The 23,133-nt window shown below is 42.9% G+C and overlaps 1 protein-coding gene across 6 annotated transcripts in view; it reads left to right on the plus strand.

Annotated features, from left to right (window-relative positions):
* The first annotated feature begins 1,983 nt into the window (after positions 1-1,983).
* ntng2a (netrin g2a) overlaps positions 1,984-23,133 on the plus strand; it is a 21,654-nt gene continuing 504 nt past the window's right edge. Inside the window, exons 1-15 of one of the 6 annotated variants that reach the window (XM_030417567.1) lie at positions 1,984-2,146; positions 4,531-4,650; positions 4,765-4,935; positions 9,299-9,557; positions 10,463-10,608; positions 10,877-11,115; positions 11,337-11,509; positions 13,176-13,199; positions 14,936-17,038; positions 17,734-17,817; positions 18,107-18,181; positions 19,019-19,186; positions 22,163-22,306; positions 22,387-22,476; positions 22,568-23,133. The exon at positions 22,568-23,133 is cut by the window's right edge and continues 504 nt beyond it. In XM_030417567.1, the coding sequence (XP_030273427.1) occupies positions 4,609-4,650; positions 4,765-4,935; positions 9,299-9,557; positions 10,463-10,608; positions 10,877-11,115; positions 11,337-11,509; positions 13,176-13,199; positions 14,936-17,038; positions 17,734-17,817; positions 18,107-18,181; positions 19,019-19,186; positions 22,163-22,306; positions 22,387-22,476; positions 22,568-22,698 (3,849 nt within the window). In that variant the 5' untranslated portion in view covers positions 1,984-2,146; positions 4,531-4,608 and the 3' untranslated portion in view covers positions 22,699-23,133. Of the gene's footprint in view, positions 2,147-4,530; positions 4,936-9,298; positions 9,558-10,462; positions 10,609-10,876; positions 11,116-11,336; positions 11,510-13,175; positions 13,200-14,935; positions 17,039-17,733; positions 17,818-18,106; positions 18,182-19,018; positions 19,187-22,162; positions 22,307-22,386; positions 22,477-22,567 lie in introns of those variants that run through there. The other 5 variants (XM_030417566.1, XM_030417569.1, XM_030417570.1 and 2 more) reach the window with 5 other exon arrangements.

The following is a 23,133-nucleotide window of genomic DNA, read 5'->3' on the forward strand; positions in this document are numbered from 1 at the left end:
GCACACTGAGATCTGCAAAAGCATCCTCAGAGTTCACAGGAACACCCCCAACAACGGATGCAGAGCTGAACTGGGCCAATTTCCCCTTTTAATTCAGATCCAAAAAAGAACAATAAAGTTCTACCAACACCTCAGAGCCAGCGAGCCCAGCTCCTACCACTACAAAGCCCTACGATGCCAAGAGGAGAGCAAAGAAGGGAGTCCCCTCAGCCAGCTGGTCCACAGGCTGAGCTCCAACAGCACCGGGCACCAAGACCGCCCTCACACCATCCAGCCCCACCAAATTATAGCAAGAAAAAGACAATTACATCAACTATTGGACATCCGCAACCAAAACCCAAAGCAAACTCCAATGCTGTTTGACCCTAAACAGACAATACTCCATGGCAGATTATCTGAGCTCTGTAACTGACCCGAGACTGAGGAAAACCTGGACTATGTACAGACTCAGCGACCACAGCCGGGCCTTAGAGAGCGGCAGACACAGACAGACCCGGCAGTCCAGAGAGGACCGGCTGTGTCGGTTCTGTCCACACAGACAGACCCGGCTGTCCAGAGAGGACCGGCTGTGTCGGTTCTGTCCACACGGACAGACCCGGCTGTCCAGAGAGGACCGGCTGTGTCGGTTCTGTCCACACAGGCAGACCCGGCTGTCCAGAGAGGACCGGCTGTGTCGGTTCTGTCCACACGGACAGACCCGGCAGTCCAGAGAGGACCGGCTGTGTCGGTTCTGTCCACACGGACAGACCCGGCAGTCCAGAGAGGACCGGCTGTGTCGGTTCTGTCCACACGGACAGACCCGGCTGTCCAGAGAGGACCGGCTGTGTCGGTTCTGTCCACACGGACAGACCCGGCTGTCCAGAGAGGACCGGCTGTGTCGGTTCTGTCCACACAGACAGACCCGGCTGTCCAGAGAGGACCGGCTGTGTCGGTTCTGTCCACACGGACAGACCCGGCAGTCCAGAGAGGACCGGCTGTGTCGGTTCTGTCCACACGGACAGACCCGGCTGTCCAGAGAGGACCGGCTGTGTCGGTTCTGTCCACACGGACAGACCCGGCAGTCCAGAGAGGACCGGCTGTGTCGGTTCTGTCCACACGGACAGACCCGGCTGTCCAGAGAGGACCGGCTGTGTCGGTTCTGTCCACACGGACAGACCCGGCTGTCCAGAGAGGACCGGCTGTGTCGGTTCTGTCCACACAGACAGACCCGGCAGTCCAGAGAGGACCGGCTGTGTCGGTTCTGTCCACACAGACAGGTGGAGACAGAGCAGCACTTCCTGTTGCACTGTGACACATTCACAGACATCAGAACCCAGATATACATTAAAATCACAGGTACAACCCCAGACTTCCCCAAACTATCAGACCAAGAAAAACTACAACATTTACTGGGAGAAAAAACTGGCACTGCTGTAGATGCAGCGAGATCTGTGAATGCTGCCACAGGAGAAGAGACGAGCTGCACAACAACACCTGACATGATTTCCTCCACATGAACCAGCTGATCCTGACTGGGTTCTTACCTGCACACTGATATTCTGTTTACTATTGTTGTTATTATTGCTATTATTGTTATTGTTATTAGCATCATTATTATTGTTAACATTATTATTGGTAACATTCTTGCTCTGTAATCCTGTACGCTTTGGCAATATTGTGAAGCACAGTCATGCCAATAAAGCTTGTTGAAATTGAAATTGAAATTGAGAGAGAGAGACAGAGAGACGCAGTGGAGAGAGAGAGAGAGAGAGAGAGAGAGAGAGAGACAGTGGAGAGAGAGAGAGAGAGAGAGAGAGAGAGACAGTGGAGAGAGAGAGAGAGAGAGAGAGAGAGAGAGACAGTGGAGAGAGAGAGAGAGAGAGAGAGAGAGACAGTGGAGAGAGAGAGAGAGAGAGAGAGAGAGACAGTGGAGAGAGAGAGAGAGAGAGAGAGGTAGATCTGCAGTGGGGAGAGAGAGAGAGAGAGAGCAAGAGAGGTGTTGAGCTCTGAGGTTTATCTAGAGGAGGAGAGCAGAGGAGATTAGAAAAGATTAAAAAAAAGAAAACAGAAGAAGAAGAGGAAGGACGATCTGCAATTTGTTGTTTGTTCACTCATCAAGAATCAACCTAAAGGCAAACTGCAGACAGACAGACAGACAGACAGACAGGTGAGTAACTCACTGATAGATAGACAGGAAACACTACAACAGGTAACAGAAAGAGAGACAAGCAGAGAGACAGGTAGAAACAGAGATCAGTAACACCAGACAGAGAGACACATAGAAACAGACAGGTAGGAACAGATACAGACAGACAGGTGGATATAGATGGACAGGTGTATTGTGTAAAGAGATAACAGAAATTGTGTTTGGCCACATTGTTAGGAACACTTGTTCAGTTTGTTTCAGCTTCTGTGTCATAAAATGACTTTAACAAAGTCTTTATTGTCCGTCATATATACAATCTTTGTGATGTTAAAGATGTTTATGATGATGTTACTTTTGTTTAATTACTAACTGGACTTTAACACATTCAGGGGGTTCTAATATTCTGACTACCTGATCTAAATGTCCTGAAAAGCTGTGAACAGAAAGTCAGACTTACAGACAAACTGTACGTGTGTTCCTCATAAAGTGGCCACTGAGTGTACAACACAGAGATAAAAGATGAGAAACATGTGAGTAGTGGAGGTTGTTTGTGAGGTCAAACATTTTAATAAGGACAGAGAAGAAGAGGAGCGGCCGAGTCTCAGAGTCTCAGTTTAATCATGTTTTCATCAGATCAGATGCAAACAAACAACAAAGAGACAGACAGTCAGACACCGAGAGAGAGAGCAACAGACAGACACACACACACACAGAGAGAGAGACAGAGAGACAGATTCAGACATATATTATGTTAGTAGTATGTCACATTAATATATTACAATAGTATATCACAATAGTATATCACAATAGTATATCACAGTAATATACCACTGTAGTATATCACAGTAGTATATCACAGTAATATACCACTGTAGTATATCACAGTAGTATATCACAGTAATATACCACTGTAGTATATCACAGTAGTATATCACAGTAATATACCATTTTAGTATATCACAGTAAAATGCCACTGTAGTATATCACAGTAGTATATCACAGTAATATACCACAATAGTATATCACAGTAAAATGCCACTGTAGTATATCACAGTAGTATATCACAGTAATATACCACAATAGTATATCACAGTAGTATATCCCAGTAATATACCATTTTAGTATATCACAGTAAAATGCCACTGTAGTATATCACAGTAGTATATCACAGTAATATACCACAATAGTATATCACAGTAGTATATCACAGTAATATATCACTGTAGTATATCACAGTAGTATATCCCAGTAATATACCATTTGAGTATATCACAGTAAAATGCCACTGTAGTATATCACAGTAGTATATCAAAGTAATATACCACTGTAGTATATCACAGTAATATACCACTGTAGTATATCACTGTAGTATATCACAGTAATATATCACTGTAGTATATCACAGTAATATACCACTGTAGTATATCACTGTAGTATATCACAGTAATATATCACTGTAGTATATCACAGTAGTATATCACAGTAATATACCATTGTAGTATATCACAGTAATATACCACTGTAGTATATCACAGTAGTATATCACAGTAATATACCATTGCAGTATATCACAGTAATATACCATTGTAGTATATCACAGTAGTATATCACAGTAATATACCACTGTAGTATATCACAGTAGTATATCACAGTAATATACCACAATAGTATATCACAGTAGTATATCCCAGTAATATACCATTTTAGTATATCACAGTAAAATGCCACTGTAGTATATCACAGTAGTATATCACAGTAATATACCACAATAGTATATCACAGTAGTATATCACAGTAATATATCACTGTAGTATATCACAGTAGTATATCCCAGTAATATACCATTTTAGTATATCACAGTAAAATGCCACTGTAGTATATCACAGTAGTATATCAAAGTAATATACCACTGTAGTATATCACAGTAATATACCACTGTAGTATATCACTGTAGTATATCACAGTAATATATCACTGTAGTATATCACAGTAATATACCACTGTAGTATATCACTGTAGTATATCACAGTAATATATCACTGTAGTATATCACAGTAGTATATCACAGTAATATACCATTGTAGTATATCACAGTAATATACCACTGTAGTATATCACAGTAGTATATCACAGTAATATACCATTGCAGTATATCACAGTAATATACCATTGTAGTATATCACAGTAGTATATCACAGTAATATACCACTGTAGTATATCACAGTAGTATATCACAGTAATATACCACTGTAGTATATCACAATAGTATATCACAGCAGTAAAAGCTCCAGTACAGATACTTAATAGATTGTATGGTGAGAGACAGAATATCAGAACACAAATAGATGCAGACTGAAGGGGCAGAGCTTCTGGTTTCACTGGTTTCACTAATGTTTTTGTTGCAGCCTGTTGGTGGGTGGAGCATCCTCAGGATTATTTTCACCTGGAAACCATGGCGATAAGAAGATAACTGGCTGGCCACCATGACAAGCACCTGTTTGAATCCCAAGATAAATATGTGTGAGGTACTTTTGACCTCCTGATGAACCTCCTGTCTGTCTGACCCTCTGGCCACCATGTCTCATCTTCACCCCCATCTCCTCCTCCTCCTTCTCCTGCCTGTGTTTGGCCGATGTCAGACTGGCGGTCAGTTTGATGTGTGTCGGTCTCTGCGTGGCTCAGAGGCGGGGCCTGGATGGGAGTTTTACGCTTGTCAGCCTCCACCTGCCAACATGAGGGAGGCGATGCAGATCAGAGTTGACCCCCCTGGAATCACCTGTGGAAACCCACCTGAGAGATTCTGCACACTGGTCAGTCACACACACCTGAACACACAAACACACATCTGAACACACACCTTAACACACCTGAAGACACAAACACACACCTAAACACACAAACACACATCTGAACACACACCTTAACAAACACTGTAAAGCAATAGCATGATTATGACGGAGATGTGTTTGGACAGCTCATAGTAACATGTGAAGTTGACATGCTGATGGAAGGAACATCCACCTCAGCTGCTCCTCGTTGATTAAATGTGAAGTTCAACACAACAAGTTGTCTCCAAAGTTGTTTCTGAGAGTTTGTTAGTACATCCATCCAGCCTCACAATCACAGACCACATGTAAACACATCACCTGAGGACCACCACATTCACATCTGCCATTCTTCAACTTGTGAAAACAGCGTGCAGAAACAAAAGTGTTGTGTTTATATTTGTGTCAAGTGTCGTTCAGGTGCAAACTTGTCTTCAGGTCAGCTATCAGTCACATTTACTCTTTGATCAGTTTGAACTGATGATGGTCAGTCAGTGCCAGCAGATGATTCAGGCTGTTTAAAGAGTCCTGCAGGTTCAGCTGGAACAACTGAACAGATTCTAACAGACTCTACCCATAATACCCATAATAATCACCATCTGTAGGATTCAGAGACAGAACAGATATCTCATGATTTATGGTCTCCAATCATAACGTACACATTACAATATGTCTCATATTCAGGCCAATACTGGGATCTGTTAAACAAATTAAAGTCTCTCCTGTCAATCATTTCAGGAACACACACACACACACACACATGCACACACGCTTCCTGCTGTCTGTTAATTGTTCCTTTGGGAAACCAAAGACATTTCTGAATTATTGATAAACGCAACAGATGTAATAAAGCAAAAATATAATGTCAACAAGAATTTAACCTTTGACCCCATTTAATGAGCAACTACACAGCTTGTTGAACCTGAACATAAAACCATCAGTTTCATGATGCTGCATCTCTATGATCAGATGGAAATTAATGACGGACTGTAAAATGCATTTGGTGTAACAGGTTTGTTTTAATAAGTTTAACTTGCAGTTAGTTTTAGATATAGTCAGTTACAGTCAGTTACAGTTACAGTTAGTTACAATTACAATCAGTTATAGTTATAGTCAGTTACAGTGAGTTACAGTCAGTTACAGTTATAGTCAGTTACAGTGAGTTACAGTTACAGTCAGTTACAGTTATAGTCAGTTACAGTGAGTTACAGTTACAGTCAGTTACAGTTATAGTCAGTTACAGTGAGTTACAGTTACAGTCAGTTACAGTTAATAACAGTTTCAGTCAGTGACAGTAAGTTACAGTAAGTTATAGTTAGTTACAGTTATAGTCAGTGACAGTTAGTTACAGTTACAGTCAGTTACAGTTATTTACAGTTATTTACAGTAAGTTATAGTTAGTTACAGTTATAGTCAGTGACAGTTAGTTACAGTTACAGTCAGTTACAGTTATAGTCAGTTACAGTTACAGTTACAGTCAGTTACAGTTACGATCAGTTATAGATATAGACAGTTACAGTGAGTTACAATGCGTGACAGTTGTCAGTTACAGTAAGTTACAGTTATAGTCAGTTACAGTTATACACAGTTATTTTCAGTAAGTTATAGTTAGTGACAGTTATAGTCAGTTACAGTTACGATCAGTTATAGATATAGACAGTTACAGTGAGTTACAATGCGTGACAGTTGTCAGTTACAGTAAGTTACAGTTATAGTCAGTTACAGTTAGTTACAGTTACAGTCAGTCACAGTTATAGTAAGTTACAGTTATACACAGTTATTTTCAGTAAGTTATAGTTAGTTACAGTTATAGTCAGTGACAGTTAGTTACAGTTACAGTCGGTGACAGTTAGTGACAGTTACAGTCAGTTACAGTTAATAACAGTTACAGTGAGTTACAGTTAGAGTCAGTGACAGTTACAGTTAGAGTCAGTTACAGTTATAGTCAGTTAGTTATTTACAGTTATTTACAGTAAGTTATAGTTAGTTACAGTTATAGTCAGTGACAGTTAGTTACAGTTAGTCAGTTACAGTTAATAAAAGTTACAGTCAGCTAAAGTCAGTTACAGTTACAGTCAGCTAGTTAAATGTTTAGTTGTAGATTAGTTGTACTATAGCAGCTGGCAGCTGCAGCTAAAGTCAAAAGATAAGCCTCTCACACATTGATAAGATTAACTTCAGTGTTAATCCATCACACACTGCACAAGTATGTTAGTGGGACACACACACACACACACACCCTTTCTCTCTCTCTATCTCTCTCCATTAAACTGTGTTGGATCATGTGGCTGCCTACAGCAGGTGCTCCACCTCATACAGCAGGTGCCCCACCTCATACAGCAAGTGCTCCACCTCATACAGCAGGAGCTCCAACATATACAGCTGGTGCTGCACCACATACAGCAGGTGCTCCACCTCATACAGCAGGTGCCCCACCTCATACAGCAAGTGCTCCACCTCATACAGCAGGAGCTCCAACATATACAGCTGGTGCTCCACCTCATACAGCAGGTGCTCCACCTCATACAGCAGGTGCCCCACCTCATACAGCAAGTGTTCCACCTCATACAGCGGGTGCCCCACCTCATACAGCGGGTGCCCCACCTCATACAGCAGGTGCTCCACCTCATACAGCAAGTGTTCCACCTCATACAGCAGGTGTTCCACCTCATACAGCGGGTGCTCCACCTCATACAGCAGGTGTTCCACCTCATACAGCGGGTGCTCCACCTCATACAGCAGGTGTTCCACCTCATACAGCAGGTGTTCCACCTCATACAGCAGGAGCTCCAACATATACAGCTGGTGCTGCACCACATACAGATGGTGCTTCACCTCACATATGCACCACATACGGTTGGTGCTCCGCCTCACATATGCACTACATACAGTTGGTGCTCCGCCTCACATATGCACTACATACAGTTGGTGCTCGGCCTCACATATGCACTACATATGGTTGGTGCTCCGCCTCACATATGCACTACATACAGTTGGTGCTCCGCCTCACATATGCACTACATACGGTTGGTGCTCCGCCTCACATATGCACTACATACGGTTGGTGCTCGGCCTCACATCCGTCCTCACATATGCACTACATACGGTTGGTGCTCCGCCTCACATATGCACTACATACGGTTGGTGCTCGGCCTCACATATGCACTACATACGGTTGGTGCCCCGCCTCACATATGCACTACATACGGTTGGTGCTCCATCTCACAAATGCACTACATACAGCTTGTAACCCACTTACAGAGATAAAAAACATGGACGTAGTCTCTGTGATGTCACCAATAGACTAATCTAAAACAGGGCAAAGAGGAAGAGTGTGGGTGGAGCTGAAGCAATCTGAATAATTTGGGCTGTAAAGTTGGACTTTTTAACATGTGTTCTGTACAGCACTGTTGATGCATTATAACACATAAGTATGTTCATAATGTGTTATAATTAGGGCTGTCAAAGTTGGCGCGTTAATAACTCGTTAACGCAACATCCTCTTAACGCCATTAATTTTTTTAACGCGCAATTAACGCTCGGTATTAAAAAAAAAAGATACGCGCATTGTTTGATTTACGGCCATCGGTGGCACATGTAGTCTTGATACAGAGAGTGGCAGAAGAATAAGAAAGGGAATCAGAAGAAGAAGAAGCAGGGTTGGCGTTCAGGAAAAACACGGTGGACTGAAAAGCGAAAGTTAAAGTAAATGGAGAAAGGACTTATGAACGGCAAATTCACTTTCAAAACACTGCCAGATGGTTCGGTCCATTGGACAAAAGTTATCTGCACGTACTGTCGACATGAAATGAGTTACCATTGAAGTACGTCGAGTCTCAAATATTATTTGCAAGCCAAACACACGGCAGATGCAGAGAGCCCACCGCCCCCCCTCCTCGTCAAAAGCAGACATCACCATGTTTTGATCCCATTTAGGGTAATGGGATATTTTTTGAGCCTTTTATTTTTCTGCATGATTTTAAGTGTTGAATAAACATTTTCATAAAGCAAGCATATTTCCACTTTCTTATCTTGTTGAAAGTATTAAGAACATGAAAAAATACATTAAGGTACATTTAGAACAGAGAAGAATGTCAAAAAAATTGCAATTAATTTGCGATTAATCGCGAGTTAACTATGGACAAAATGCGATTAATCGTGATTAAAAAAAATAATCGTTTGACAGCCGAAGTTATAATGCATTATAGACGTGGGCCTCATAGAAAGTGTTAGCGACTGAACCAATGAGACATTTCAACCATCAGAATGTTGTAAAAGATCAAATAATCTCATACATTTTCCACTGTGACTTTAAATACACAGGGTTCTGTTGTTTGCTGTTCTGCAGGAGAACCCATACCTGTGCAGCGATGAGTGTGATGCGTCCAGCCCAGACCTGTCTCACCCTCCACAGCTGATGGGAGACAGGGAGCGGGGAGGACTAATCACCTACTGGCAGACAGTCACATGGTCCAGGTATCCTGAGCCCCTATTGGCCAACATCACACTCTCTTGGAATAAGAGTCTGGAGGTGGTTGATGACATCATCGTCACCTTCGAGTATGGCCGACCAACGAGCATGGTGCTCGAGAAATCTCTGGACAAAGGTGATTTGTCAGTGGGGGGCAGAAAGCTGGAGAGGGTCAGCCAATCGAATATCAGCTAGTATTGTCATGTGATCTGTATCAGATATCTTTGGATCAATAACTCTAAAGTTACTTATCAGTAAATGATCACATGCATGCTCGACAGATGTTGATGACACCGAACATTCAGAAGGAAAAGGTCACCTGACTCTGCCTCTTCCTGTCAGTAAAGCTATCCTTAAAAGCTACAGACAGGCCTTTCAGGAGGAAAGATAAGCAGAGTTCATGAAGATTCTCAGGTCTTGTGACCTTGAAGACAAACAGTCACACGACTGACAGGTGTAACTGAGCAGTACCTTCTCCACTGGCTGTGATTACCTTCAGCCTCATTAGCACCACAGCCAACAGATCTAACCTTTTATTGATCTCAGATCGTCTCTTCAGCCACTCTGACTCTGCAAAGAAAATGAATACGAGCTATTAATAGACTGAACCTGTCGACCATTTTCACTTTAACTAGATTTGATTTGTATAGGTTTGACTTGAGCAGTTGTAGCAACACAGAGTTAATGAATGACTACATCAGCATCATCATCTGAGATCTGATCACAATCTGTGATGATGACGAGAGATAATGGCATTGATCACTTGTCAATACCAGGAAAGACTCATGATCAGATATTAATTTCCAGATATCGATCACATGTTAATACCAGGTGCTGATGACATCTGAACAGACCATCATGTTTCCTGTGTTGTGTCAATTCCTGTTAGTTACATTAAGTTTCAAATACAGACCTCAGCATCAGTTCCACCAAGAACCGGACTGGGTCCAGTGCTGAGCCACGAGGGCGCCAAGACTGTGTGTAGTGATGACTGATAATCAAGTGATGATTGCTGTTATTGATCATGTGTTTGTGTTTCAGGGCTAACGTGGCAGCCGTATCAATACTACGCTGACGACTGTCTGGAAGCCTTTGGCATGTCTCCGAAACAGGTCTCTGATTTAGCACCGAGTAACTTGACCCGGGTCATCTGTACTGAGCAGTACTCCCGCTGGGTCGGAGCAAAGGTGGGTAATTGGACCCAATACTGATCATACTGGGAAGCAGATAAAACTCATGATACATTTACATCATAGCCTGACTACACCTGACCTACCTGATCATAGCTGACCTACCTGATCATACCTGATCATACATGATCATACCTGATAATACCTAATCATACCTGACAAGACCGGATCATACCTGACCGGAGCTCATCATACCTGACCTACCTGGTCATACCTGACTGTGCTTTACCAATGGCTGAAAGCATGTTACCTGTTTGACCAACAGGAAGAGAAGGTCGTGGTGTTCGAGGTGCGCGCTCGGTTTGGAGTGTTTGCAGGTCCAAAGTTGATCAACATGGATGCCCTGTACACCCGGATGGAGACGATGAAGGGTCTGAGAGACTTCTTCACCTTCACCAACCTCCGCCTGAGACTCCTCCGCCCAGCACTGGGAGGGACCTATGTCCAGAGAGACAACCTGCTTAAGTACTTCTACGCTATCTCCAACATTGATGTACCTGCCAGGTAAATAATATCTAAAGCCAGTAGCCAGCTACTGCTGCTACCAGTTAGCGACACCTTCTAACAACCAGCTACACCTGCTATCAGCCAGCTACACTTGCTAACAGCCAGCTACACCCAACAGCCAGCTACACCTCTGAACAGCCATCTACAACCGCTAACAACCAGCTAAGGTACAACAGGACTGATGTGCATTTGTGTTTTTCTGTGTATGTTTCATGCAGGTGTAAGTGTAACCTCCATGCATCTCAGTGTGTGTTACGTGATGCAACGTTGCAGTGCGACTGTGACCACAACACAACTGGACAGGACTGTGAGCGCTGCAGCCAAGGCTTCAATCCCCGCAGCTGGAGACCAGGATCTTACCTACCCCTGGCCAAAGGCACCGCCAACACCTGTACGTACCTGAACACACACAGACCCACACACAAACACACACACACTGATCATCTCTCTTTACAGTTTGTTTTCATCTGCTGAAGGAAGGGAAGCTTCTCAGAGCTCTCTTAAAATCTCAGTTTTAACATTGCTGCTAATGTCATATTGGTCACAAAGGAGCCTCTATAGAGTTTCTAGAAAGTATATATTAATCAGGCATAACATTATGACTACCTACCTAATATTGTGTTGGTCCTCCTTTTGCTGTCAAAAAAGCCCTGACCTGTTGAGGCATGGACTCCACTCGACCCCTGAAGGAGTGCTGTGGTATTTGGCACCAAGATGTCAGCAGCAGATCCTTTAAATCCTGTAAGTTGCAAGGTGGGGCCTCCATGGTTTGGACTTGTTTGCAGATGCTCGATTGGATTGAGATCTGGGGGATTTAGAGGCCAGGTCAACACCTCAAACTTGTTGTTGTGCTCCTCAAACCATCCTGAACCATTTTTGCTTTGTGGCACATTATCCTGCTGAAAGAGGCCACAGCCATCAGGGAAAACCGTTTCCATGAAAGGGTGTTCATGGTCTGCAAGAATGCTGAGGTAGATGGTACGTGTCAGAGTCACATCCACATGGATGGCAGGAACCGAGGTTTCCCAGCAGAACATTACCCAAAGCATCACACTGCCTTTGTCAGCTTGCCTTCTTCCCATAGTGCATCCTGGTGCCATGTGTTCCCCAGGTAGGCGACGTACACACACCCGTCCATTCACGTGACGTAAAAGAAAACATGATTCATCAGACCAGGCCAGCCTTTTCCATTGCTCCTTGGTCCAGTGCTGATGCTCACGTGCCCATTGTTGCTGCTTTTGGTGGTGAACAGGGGTCACAACGGGCTCTAACTGGTCTGCGGCTATGCAGCCCCTTACACTACAAACTGCAATTCACTGTGTGTTCTTACACCTTTCTATAAGAACCAGCATTAATTTCTTCAGCAATTTGAGCAACTGTAGCTCGTCTGTTGGATCGGACCACACGGGCCAGCCTTCACTACCCATGTTCTTCACTGAGCCTTGGCCGCCCCATGACCCTGTCACTGGTTCACCACTGTTCCTTCCTTGGACCGCTTTTAATAGATACTGACCACTGCAGACCAGGAACACCCCACAAGAGTTGCAGTTTTGGAGATGCTCTGACCCAGTCGTCTAGCCATCACAATTTGGCCCTTGTCAAACTCACTCAAATCCTTACACTTTCCCATTATTCCTGCTTCTAACACATCAACTTTGAGGACAACATGTTCACTTGCTGACTAATATATCCCACCCACTAACAGGTGGCATGACGAAAAGATAATCAGTGTTATTCACTTCAACTGTGAGTGGTCATAATGTTATGCCTGATTGGTGTATATGCTACAATATAATATAGTCTTGAGTATTTACAGTATATAGTTTAGAGAATATTGTAGTCGTTGAGTCATAGATTCAAACTGTCACAAAGTCAGTCAGATAAAAGATCAATTAATCAGAATAACATTACACTGAATAACCACCTTGTCCTGCACTCTGCTGCTGCTGGGGAACGGAGGGAGAGAGAACGGTTGCTTGAGACAGCCCCTCACCATGTCTGAAACAGCAGTGGAGATCTTTTAAGTATTTTTCAATCACATGTTGTGTCCTCTCCAGGTGAAGCAGCAGAAATGGCAGCTAGTAAGTACAGTTCACCTGTTCGTCTGTCTGTCTGCTCACCTGTCTGTCCGCTCAGCTGTTCACCTGTCTCCACACTCAGGCAGACCAATTAGAGTAATGTGGTCAGTGTTGCATCATGGGATACCACATTTTTCCTTTCAATTGATTATTTTTTATTTCAAACATTTCTGCTTTTTCTGATAGAATAATAAAAGTTTTGTATGTAATTTCATCATTCTCACTCATGTCGGTACAAAATAGAGAGCTAGTTAGATTAATAGTTAGTTGGTCAGTTAGTTAAATTCAGGAGAAAGTATTGATACTTTTTAAATAATTGTTCACATGATGATCGCATCAGTGAGTGAGTTAAATATCAGGGTGCATTCTGGGAGGGAAGTCTGAACGTTAATCCATCATTAACACAACAACAGATGGTGTGTGTGTTTAATCTGTTCTAGCCTGTTTAACCGGTCAATCACTTAACACGCACACATGCACACATTTTGTCAGGATCACAGTAATCAGCCTCATTTTGAAACACACAGGACATATAGAGACAAACACAACATACACATTCAGCCCGTTTACCTTCGGACACATTAGATATAAATGCCTGCATCTTTACATAACCAATAAACAGATGGAATAGATTACACTTTTTCCGTCATTTCAGAACAGGTTCCAACATTTTATGCCTCTTTTCAGTGTTAACTGAATATATCCAACAATGAAACTGAGTTTTTTGGGTAAAATGCCGGTTTGGTTAACAGAGTTTTAAGGAACCATAGGAATCTGAAAAGATGCAACAGTGATCAGAACAATCACAGGGTAGAAGAGTAGAGTGGTAGAACACGTTAGAACATGGTAGAACACAGTAGTAGATGTAACAGTGACTAAATCCACATAACTCTGTTCAAATGGGGTCACAAAGTATCTCAGGAGAAAGTTGATATTTAGCTTTGCAAGCATATGAAAGTTCACCAACATTCTGCTCAAACTGAGCCTGCAACAAAACTAAAAATCTTGGGCGCGCAGGTGGTCGAGTGGTTAGAGCACATGCCATATACGCAGCCGACCCCGGTTCGATTCCGGCCGGAGGTCCTTTGCTGCATGTCACATCCCCCTCTCTCTCCCATATTTCCTATCTGTCTACTGTTTAATAAAGAAAAAATCTTTAAAAAAAAAGTAAAAATCTTGATCTGAATGAGCAACAGTCCAGCAGTGTGTGGATTTGATCACAGAAACATTAGAGTCCAGTAAAGGTCTCTGCAGAACAGCACTGGGTGTTTTTACTTTATTACTACCATCTGATTGGTTGGCTGGGTTTCTGGCTCTGAACAGGTGAAGTGGCAGCACTGATAGACTCTAAAATAACTGTTGTTTTGAGAATTTAGGTGTTCCACACACAGGTGATGAGTCCACCAAAGAGAACAAGCACAGTGTTTGATATCGTCAGCATGTGCCAGCCGGTCAGGGTTCCGACCAACAGGTGGATCAGGATCCTTCACTCTCTACAGTGAAATTATCAGTTTTCAACAGTCAGATGAGCAGAATGACACTTTATCATCTCACAACACATATCATTTGGGGTCTACCGTCGGGCTAAGGGTACAGGAGAGGGTTTCTGAGATTCTTCCTACTCACATTTGAGTGAACTGAAAAGCTCCCAGTGCTGAATGTTCTGCAGAGTTCAGTCATGTTCTATAGAGAACGGAGAGCTGAGCTTCACTAAAGACACAACTCTTCTTCTCTGACAGCGGATGGTGACTCTAACTCAGCAGCACCAGACAGACCATCTGCCTCATCAAATGGAGTGACTGACATTACTACTATTGCTACTACTAACACTGTGTCTACAATTGGCACTTATTTGACTGCCTCTACTGACCAAACTAGTGCTATTTTTATGTACACAATGACTTCTGATGCAGCTCCTACAAGCACAGCAAGTGCTATTTCAGCCAGTGATTCTACTACCTCTGACACATGGAGTATTACTACTGCAGAAATAACTACTGATATCCCTGTATTTAGCACTAACAATGTTCTTACTACCCGCACTACCATGATGGATACTTACTCTACAACTTACATTATTAGTACTAGTGATACCGGTGATTTTTCTAAAGCTGGTTTAGACTCGACAGCTATTGACACCAGTACTACAGTTTTTACTACTTTCAGTAGTACTGTTATTACTGCAGGCTCTGATGCATTTCCAGACTTTAGCAGTGCAGCAGGACCTACAGCCAACACAGCTCCATCCAGCAGACCAGATCTGGAGACTGTAGGCAAACTAGTCCCTACAGTACCAGACACCACCAGTACCACTATAAGCATCAGTTCGACAAGTACCAACAGCTTCACTATTCCAGGCCCAAGCACTGACTCTGAGGTGTCTATTTCTGACCCAGTGACTCCATCCTCTGACTCCACCTCCTCACCAGACAGCACTGACGCCACCTTCTCTGACACTGGTACTGACAACATGATCACCAGTACAACCCTATCTGCTGATGGTACTACAACAGCAACCGGAACACCAACAACATCAACCGGAGCACCAACAACAGCATCGATCCCAGTATTAACCCAAACTAATGACGGGGCTCCATCAGGAGACACTCAATCAACTTTGTCAGTCACAACCAATCAGGCTGGAGATACTTCATTTACAGCAGGAACTGACACAACTTCTCCTGATGTTCCTCCAGACACTCAGATGACTATACCTCCTCCTGGTGTACCTGATGAATCTCCTCCTGGTGTATTAACTCCTGATGTACCTCCTCCTGATGAAGCTTCTCCTGGTGTACTAACTCCTGATATACCTCCTCCTGATGAAGCTTCTGCTGGTGTACCTCTTCCTGACATACCTCCACCTGATGAATCTCTTCCAGATGTACCTACCTCTGTTGTATCTCCTCCTGATATACCACCTTCCAATGTCCCTCGTCCTGATGAGGCTCTTCCAGATGTACCTTCTCCTGATATACCTCCTGAAGTCCCTCCTCCTGATATAACTTCTACTGATGTACCTCCTCTAGATGTACCTCCTCCTAATATATCTTCTCCTGATGTACCTCCTCTAGATGTACCTTCTCCTGATTTGCCTCCTTCCGAAATACCTCCTCCAGATGTACCTCGTCCAGATGTACCTCCTAGTGTACCTCCTGGTGTACCTCCTCCAGACATACCTCTTCCTGATGCACCTCTTCCTGATGTGCCTCCTCCAGGTGTTCCTCTAAAAGCACCCTCCTCTAGGATCCCAGGCACACTTATCGATGTACCTTCTCCTGATGGAGCACCTCCTGAAGTATCTCGTCCTGATGCTTCTGTAGAGTCCTTGTTGCCTTCTTCTGAAGGAGGAGAAGGTGATGCTGTACCAGACACAAGCTCCACCACCTTAAATCGTTCGGAACCTTCTGGTGATTTTGCCCCTGTGGACTTCACCTTCCCTTTCCCGGATGATCCAAATTCAGTTGAATCTCGACAAGATTCTGGACCAGTGCCTGTTAGTGATCCTGGGAACCTTCCAGATGATTCCCGTGGATCTGTTGATGCTACTGGATCAAATTCAGTGGATTCTGGACTGGATTCTGTCTCAGTAGGGCCAGATACAGAGGTGACAGGAAATGATGAAATGCAATCAACCAGAACTGATTCCTCTGCACCAGACAGTGGAAGCCCTGGTCTAGATTCTAGACTTGATTCTTCCCAAGCAGTTGATTCTTCAGCAGCTACAATGGAAGGAAAGTCATCTGGAGAGGATTCAGCTGCTGGTGGACCAGCAGGAGTATCAGAGTCCGATGAAAAGAGAGACTCAAAACAAGAGAAGACAGAGGAAAAAAAGGAGAAAGGTACAGAATGAGTCCATGATTGGTCAGAATATAATATCATACACAATTTATTTAAGAACCTTGGCTGCACATTCAGTAATTCTTGAAAATGTACTTTTACATCTTGGTTGAGTTTGAGATTCATAGCTGACTTTAGCAAAGGCATTTTGCCATAAGATTCCTAGCAGAAGGCGCAACTTAATTGTTGTCTTCAAAGCTTTCAACCACATATTTTGGTCTTCCTCAGCTGGAGCTGAGGACAACATTTTGTCCAAATACGTCTGGGTGCTATAAACTGAGTCAACACAGAACAGTTTCTACATCAGTGAGTCATGTTCACTGTAATAGATAACTGAAGTGAAGCACGTATCAAGTCTGTGCAAATGTATTAAAAGCACATGATAAAGGTAATCAGATCAATTAAACCCTCCTGATGAAACGTGTCCTTTCAGATGAAAAGTAGCTTCTGTGTTTTGCAGGATCTCAATGTAACACATGGGGAATTAAATTAAACATGTCAACTGGTAGAGTAAATGAGGAACCACAACACAAATGAAGCCCAGATGTCTTTTTGAAAAAGCTTAAAACCTATAGAGATTTGACAACCTATCAGATCAGCAGCTTCACATGTTGATCTATCAAACTGTACTCAAATAACTGGTAATTCATATTTTCATGCAAATTAAAATCAGTTCCATTTCTGTTCAACCAAACAGCCACTGAGGCCAAGGAGGAAACAAAAAAAAAAACTAAAGAGGAAGGCGGGAAGGAGAAAGATGACAAAGGCTACGAGAAAAAAGGTATAACATGTATGAACAGTAGTAGACTTGCCACCTGCTGGCCAGCATTGGTAACAGCAGCTGCAGGTGTAGTAATAGTAACAGTAACAATAGGCGCAGTAGTAGTAGCAGTGGAGCTACTAGTAAGAGACCCTCTTGAAAATTAGGGATCTCAAAGTGTTTATACAACAAATGGTAAAAGTTCCTCCAATGACTTGGCCTGAGAAGTTCAGCAGCATTGCTTAAGTCTGATGACCTCTGCTGCTACCTGCCCGTTGCCATGGTTACACACCTTGTTTTGTGTCCAAAGCGACCCAGAAGATTCTGATTCCAGGAGGGCCAAAGTTCAGTCAGCTGTCCAAAATCGCCTACGTCACCTTCCAGGGTAAGACCAACTCTGACCATCTGACTTGTTTACCTGTATATGACTCCTCCCTCCTGTATTCATTGGCAGGCCACACAAACTGAGTTGTAGTCCGAATTTCACATCAGATTTTCTGAAACATTAGACTCCTCCCCCATGGACAAGTCACTGTCAGGGTTACAGGTCAACAGTAAAAATATAAGACACAAACAAACTCGATGATGTAACCTTCCACAGTGTTCAGGTCTCTGCTGGCGTCTTCATCAGTGTTTGTTTGTTCTACCTGTCTCACTTGTCTGTATGTTTGCTTTCACCCATAATGCTACATGGGCGGAGTTATGAACAGTGGTTGGAGATTTGTTTAGGAGGCGGTTTGTAAGATCTGTCATTTTAAAACATGTGACAATTGAACTAACATTATGAACAGTGTAAAGAAACAACAGTATTAACGTTCTTGCAAAGATGTTCTGAGTTCTACTGAAGTTAGCATGCTAACCAGCTTGCCCCTGACACCATTCTGTAGTTCAGAGGTGATAGTCTGACAGCCTGTAGTTTCAGCTGGAGATGTTAAAGCAGCCAGTTCACTACTGAGTCTAATAAGTCAACAAAATAAACTCACTAAATGTCAAGAAAGGAAATATTTTGACACCCCTTTTTTCTGTCTAAACAGAAAATACAACCGTCCAACGTCCGACAATTATCCAGAATATGTTTCTGATTAAAAATCACAATCACAAATAGAATTAATTCAGTTTTTAATAAGGGGCAGATTTTAATATTTCTTCATGTCAAGGGGGAAAATAAGTTTGTGTCTTAACTGACCTCACGTGTGTGTGTGTGTGTGTGTGTGTGTGTCAGACTGTGAGTGTAACAGTCACTCCAACCGCTGCAGCTATATCGACTTCCTCAACGTGGTCACATGTGTGAGCTGTAAACACAACACGCGAGGTCAGAGCTGCCAGTCCTGTCGCCTTGGTTACTATAGAAACGCCTCGCTGCCACTGGACAACGAGAACGTTTGTATCGGTGAGTAGCACATACACAAACACACACACACACACACACACACACACACACACACACACACACACACAGCGATGACAACCACACATTAGTCAAACTCTGCTGCCACCTGGTGGATAAACAAATTAGTACAAATATTTAAAACTAAATTAAGAAAAGATGGTGATGATGACCATTTGACACGGTTGACCACAATATACTATTGGACCAACTGGAAAACTGGGTGGGACTCTACAGTACAGCAATACATTGGTTTTAAAACTGATAGATATTACTTTGTGTCTTTAGGTAACTAAACATCTGAGACGAGGAAATGACAAACGGAGTCCCACAGGGCTCCATTCTGGGGCTTCTGCTGTCTAACATTTACATGCTTCTTCTAGCTCAGATAATGGAAAACAATAAGATATGTTACCATGGGTGCGCAGACGACACACACACAGGACAATCGACATAACCCATGGCCCGCTGGCCCGGGGCCAGTAAAAGTAGGTGCAGGGCATGTCGATTGGTCAGTCACTGGCCCGGACCAATCGCTGATTACACTGATTACAGTGATTGGCCAGTCACTGCCTGTATGACAATCGTGATTCGCTAGAATGCATGCGGGAAATGCGGGAAAGTGATTCGGAAAAATGTTGGCGAAGGAGTGCTACGAGTCCGAGAGGAGGAAAAGGGGATTTCTCCCGAGGTGGAGGGATCAGTATACCTGGCTGAACTGCGACGACGTAATGTATTGTGAAGTGTTTCCGGCAGTTTCCGGCACACTTTTTCTGCCGTTTATCCGCAGCCTCACTACAGTCACTCAGTTTCTCTGGCCGCTCTGAGTCTGCGCTCGCTGCAGCTGCCTCCTCTCTCCTCTCCTCCCTCTCCTGTTGCTGCTTCAAACATGACACCGGCTTTGGGACTGACCGGCTTATTTGTTTCAATCATTTAACAGACCAGGTGTTTATTTGGGACAGGCGTTTAATTTCCTCCTCACAAAAATCCAGGATGAAAATGTCACAAACTTCTCCAGCTTCTCTGTGAATTCTCTGGCATCCTTCTGGGCACAACACGTGAAAAAAGGCGAAGAAGAAAAACGTGCAGTGTCAGTGGTCACGTCTTCTTCCTTGATGTTTTTTCAAAATAAATTAGACACGGCATTTATTTGGAACCGGCGGTTATTTACCAAAATATACACCTGCACCCAGCGTTTAAAGGGGACCACATGATGTGTTTTATAATGTTTTTATGTGTTTACAGCTGCTAATGTATGTAACGCTGTTACTGTGATGATACGTGACAGTTAAATATTGAATATGTCTATAATAACCACATCCTGACATGTAACTGTGATTTTTGATGGGTACTAATTATAACAGTCATGACAAAAAATTAACAAAGACTGCAGATCACGATAAGAAGCTGCAACTGGCAGTGAGCTCCTTTCTTTTCTGTTAGCAGTGAAGTGATGTACTCCATGACAGAACATTATAGAATATGATAATGTATAAAATAACATTTAATGGTAAAAAAAAAAAGTACCATTGCAGTAGGCTTCTATTATAAATATGCAGCATATAAATAGTTTATTATTATTATAACTACTATTTTTCTGCATATTCTTGACTTTGAATGGGAGCTGCTGTAAAGCATTTCTGTTTCTGATTCATATATTATGCAGTCAGTTGTCCATATTTTAAGTTAAATTAAATGAATCAAGACAGATGTCACATTTACATGTCAGGGTGTGGTTATTATAGACACAGATTCAATATTTAAGTGTCATTTATCATCACAGTAACAGCGTAATAATAATAATGGTACTGTTTGTACAGTGCTTTCAGAACATCAATCACCTGAAAAATGATAACAGAATTATAGGAGTGAGAGAAATGATACATCTCAAAATACTAAATATGTTGTAATTTCAATTTTGAAATTTTAATACTTGTTATTAAGCAAACCCCTATTACTTTTTGCCATCATTGCCAGATCATACCGATTTTGCGGGGACAGACTCTCTAAACAATTAAATGGGAACAATTTCAATAAATAAACAAGTCTTTTTTTTTTATTGTTATTTTCATTTTTTCATGGCTGGGCCACTAAAATTACACATGGGGCCAGTAAAAGTCGAATCTGCTGGCCAAGCGGGCCAGTGAGAAAAAAATGTTATGTTGGACACTGCACACATTTATCTAACTCATCACCAGCAGACTATCATCCCATACAAATGCTGAGTAGAGGCACTGAACTGAGTTTTCTTCAGTTAAACAAAGATCAGACTAAAATAATTGATTTTGGAGCCGAGGAAGAACGACTAACAGTCTCTGCCCAGCTTCAGTCTGTAATGTTGGAAACCAAACCGAGCCAGAACCCTCCATGTGATCCTGGACTCAAACCAGAACTTCAGCAGCCACAATAAGACAGTCACAAAGTCAGCCTGCTGTGACCTGGAGAATATATCCATATGAGAGGACTTGTGTCTCTGCAGGATTTGGAGAAACTTTCACATCCATGCATTTACCCTCAGCGGACTCGACTACTTTTCTTTTTTACTTTATCAATGGTGTGTGTTTTGTTGTTGTGATTCTTTTTTTGTGATTCATTCCTTATAACGAATATACTTAGTCGCTTTGGACAAAAGCGTCTGCTAAATGTTCCAAATGTAAATGTACTGTAACGGTCTTGACAGAACTCTCTAAAAAATCCATCAGACAGCTGCAGCTGATTCAGAACCAGCTGCTGCTCGAGTCCTAACAAGAACCAAACAGTAGATCACATCACTCCTTAGATCTTTACACTGGTTTCCTGTCAGTCAAAGAATGAAATCCAAATCCAAATCCTGCTGTTGGGTAATGAAGCAATGAATTAATGGTTTCAGGCCAAATTACATTTCTGATCTGCCGCCACGTTCTGAACCGTGCAGAACGATGATAATGATGATGGTGATAGTGATGATGATGATGATGAAGATGACTCTTGTGTCCTCAGAGTGTGACTGTGACATGGAAAGGAGTCTGTCTCCTCACTGCTCGGATTCGGGGCTCTGTCAGTGTAAACCTGGAGCCTCAGGACGGCGCTGTGACTCCTGTCTCCCTGGATACACCTGGAGAGGAGGTGGAGCCAGCTGCACAGGTACACAGGGCTTCAGTGACCTGGTATCATGTTATCAGTGATGTTACAATAATCAATACATAATGTGACTGTCCCCTCAGTTAACATGTGTGACGAGGAGCGTTTGATTTGTCAGAACGGAGGAACCTGCATCGACTTCCAGCGCTGCATGTGTCCGGAAAACTTTACAGGTAAACAAACACCTTGAAGATCTCACAGCTCAAATGATGTGTGGGGAAGATGATGTCGCAGCTAAGTTGTGTGATGATGTCATATGTGCAGGTTTGTTCTGCGAGAAGAGCATCTGTCTGAAGACTAGCGGTTGCCCTGAAGGCGCTGAGGGCTCCGCCTCCTCTCTGACATCACACCTTTACCTGCTGACCCTCAGTTTGATCTCCTCCACCATCTGCTGACCACGCCCACTGACCCGGGGTCATGCCCACCGATGATATCATCGAGGAGCTGAGCCTGTTTCCTATTAGAACAAGATGTGTCATCATCATTCAGCTGATCAGCTGCTTTGTTTCACGGAGTTGAAGAGCGCTGCTGTGCTATCGACTACTGATCGCCGTCACTCACATGAAAGTCAAAGTTTGTACCTGAGGCAATAAAATGTTGAAAATGGGGGATTATCACAGGGAAGAATTTACAGCCGCTGTGACCACTGTCAACATGAAAATAACATGTAATAATCAATGTAATAGACTCATTAACACTTTATCTCCCTTTTAATGACCCAGTGTAACAACACGATAACAACAGCTGATGTCTATGTCTCCAGCTTGATTCAGTCTGATGGTTTTAATCTTAATAAACACATTCTGATTGTTTCTGGTCAATAACTTCCT

The sequence above is a fragment of the Sparus aurata genome, chromosome 5 (assembly GCF_900880675.1).
Source record: "Sparus aurata chromosome 5, fSpaAur1.1, whole genome shotgun sequence".
Lineage (NCBI taxonomy): Eukaryota > Metazoa > Chordata > Actinopteri > Spariformes > Sparidae > Sparus > Sparus aurata.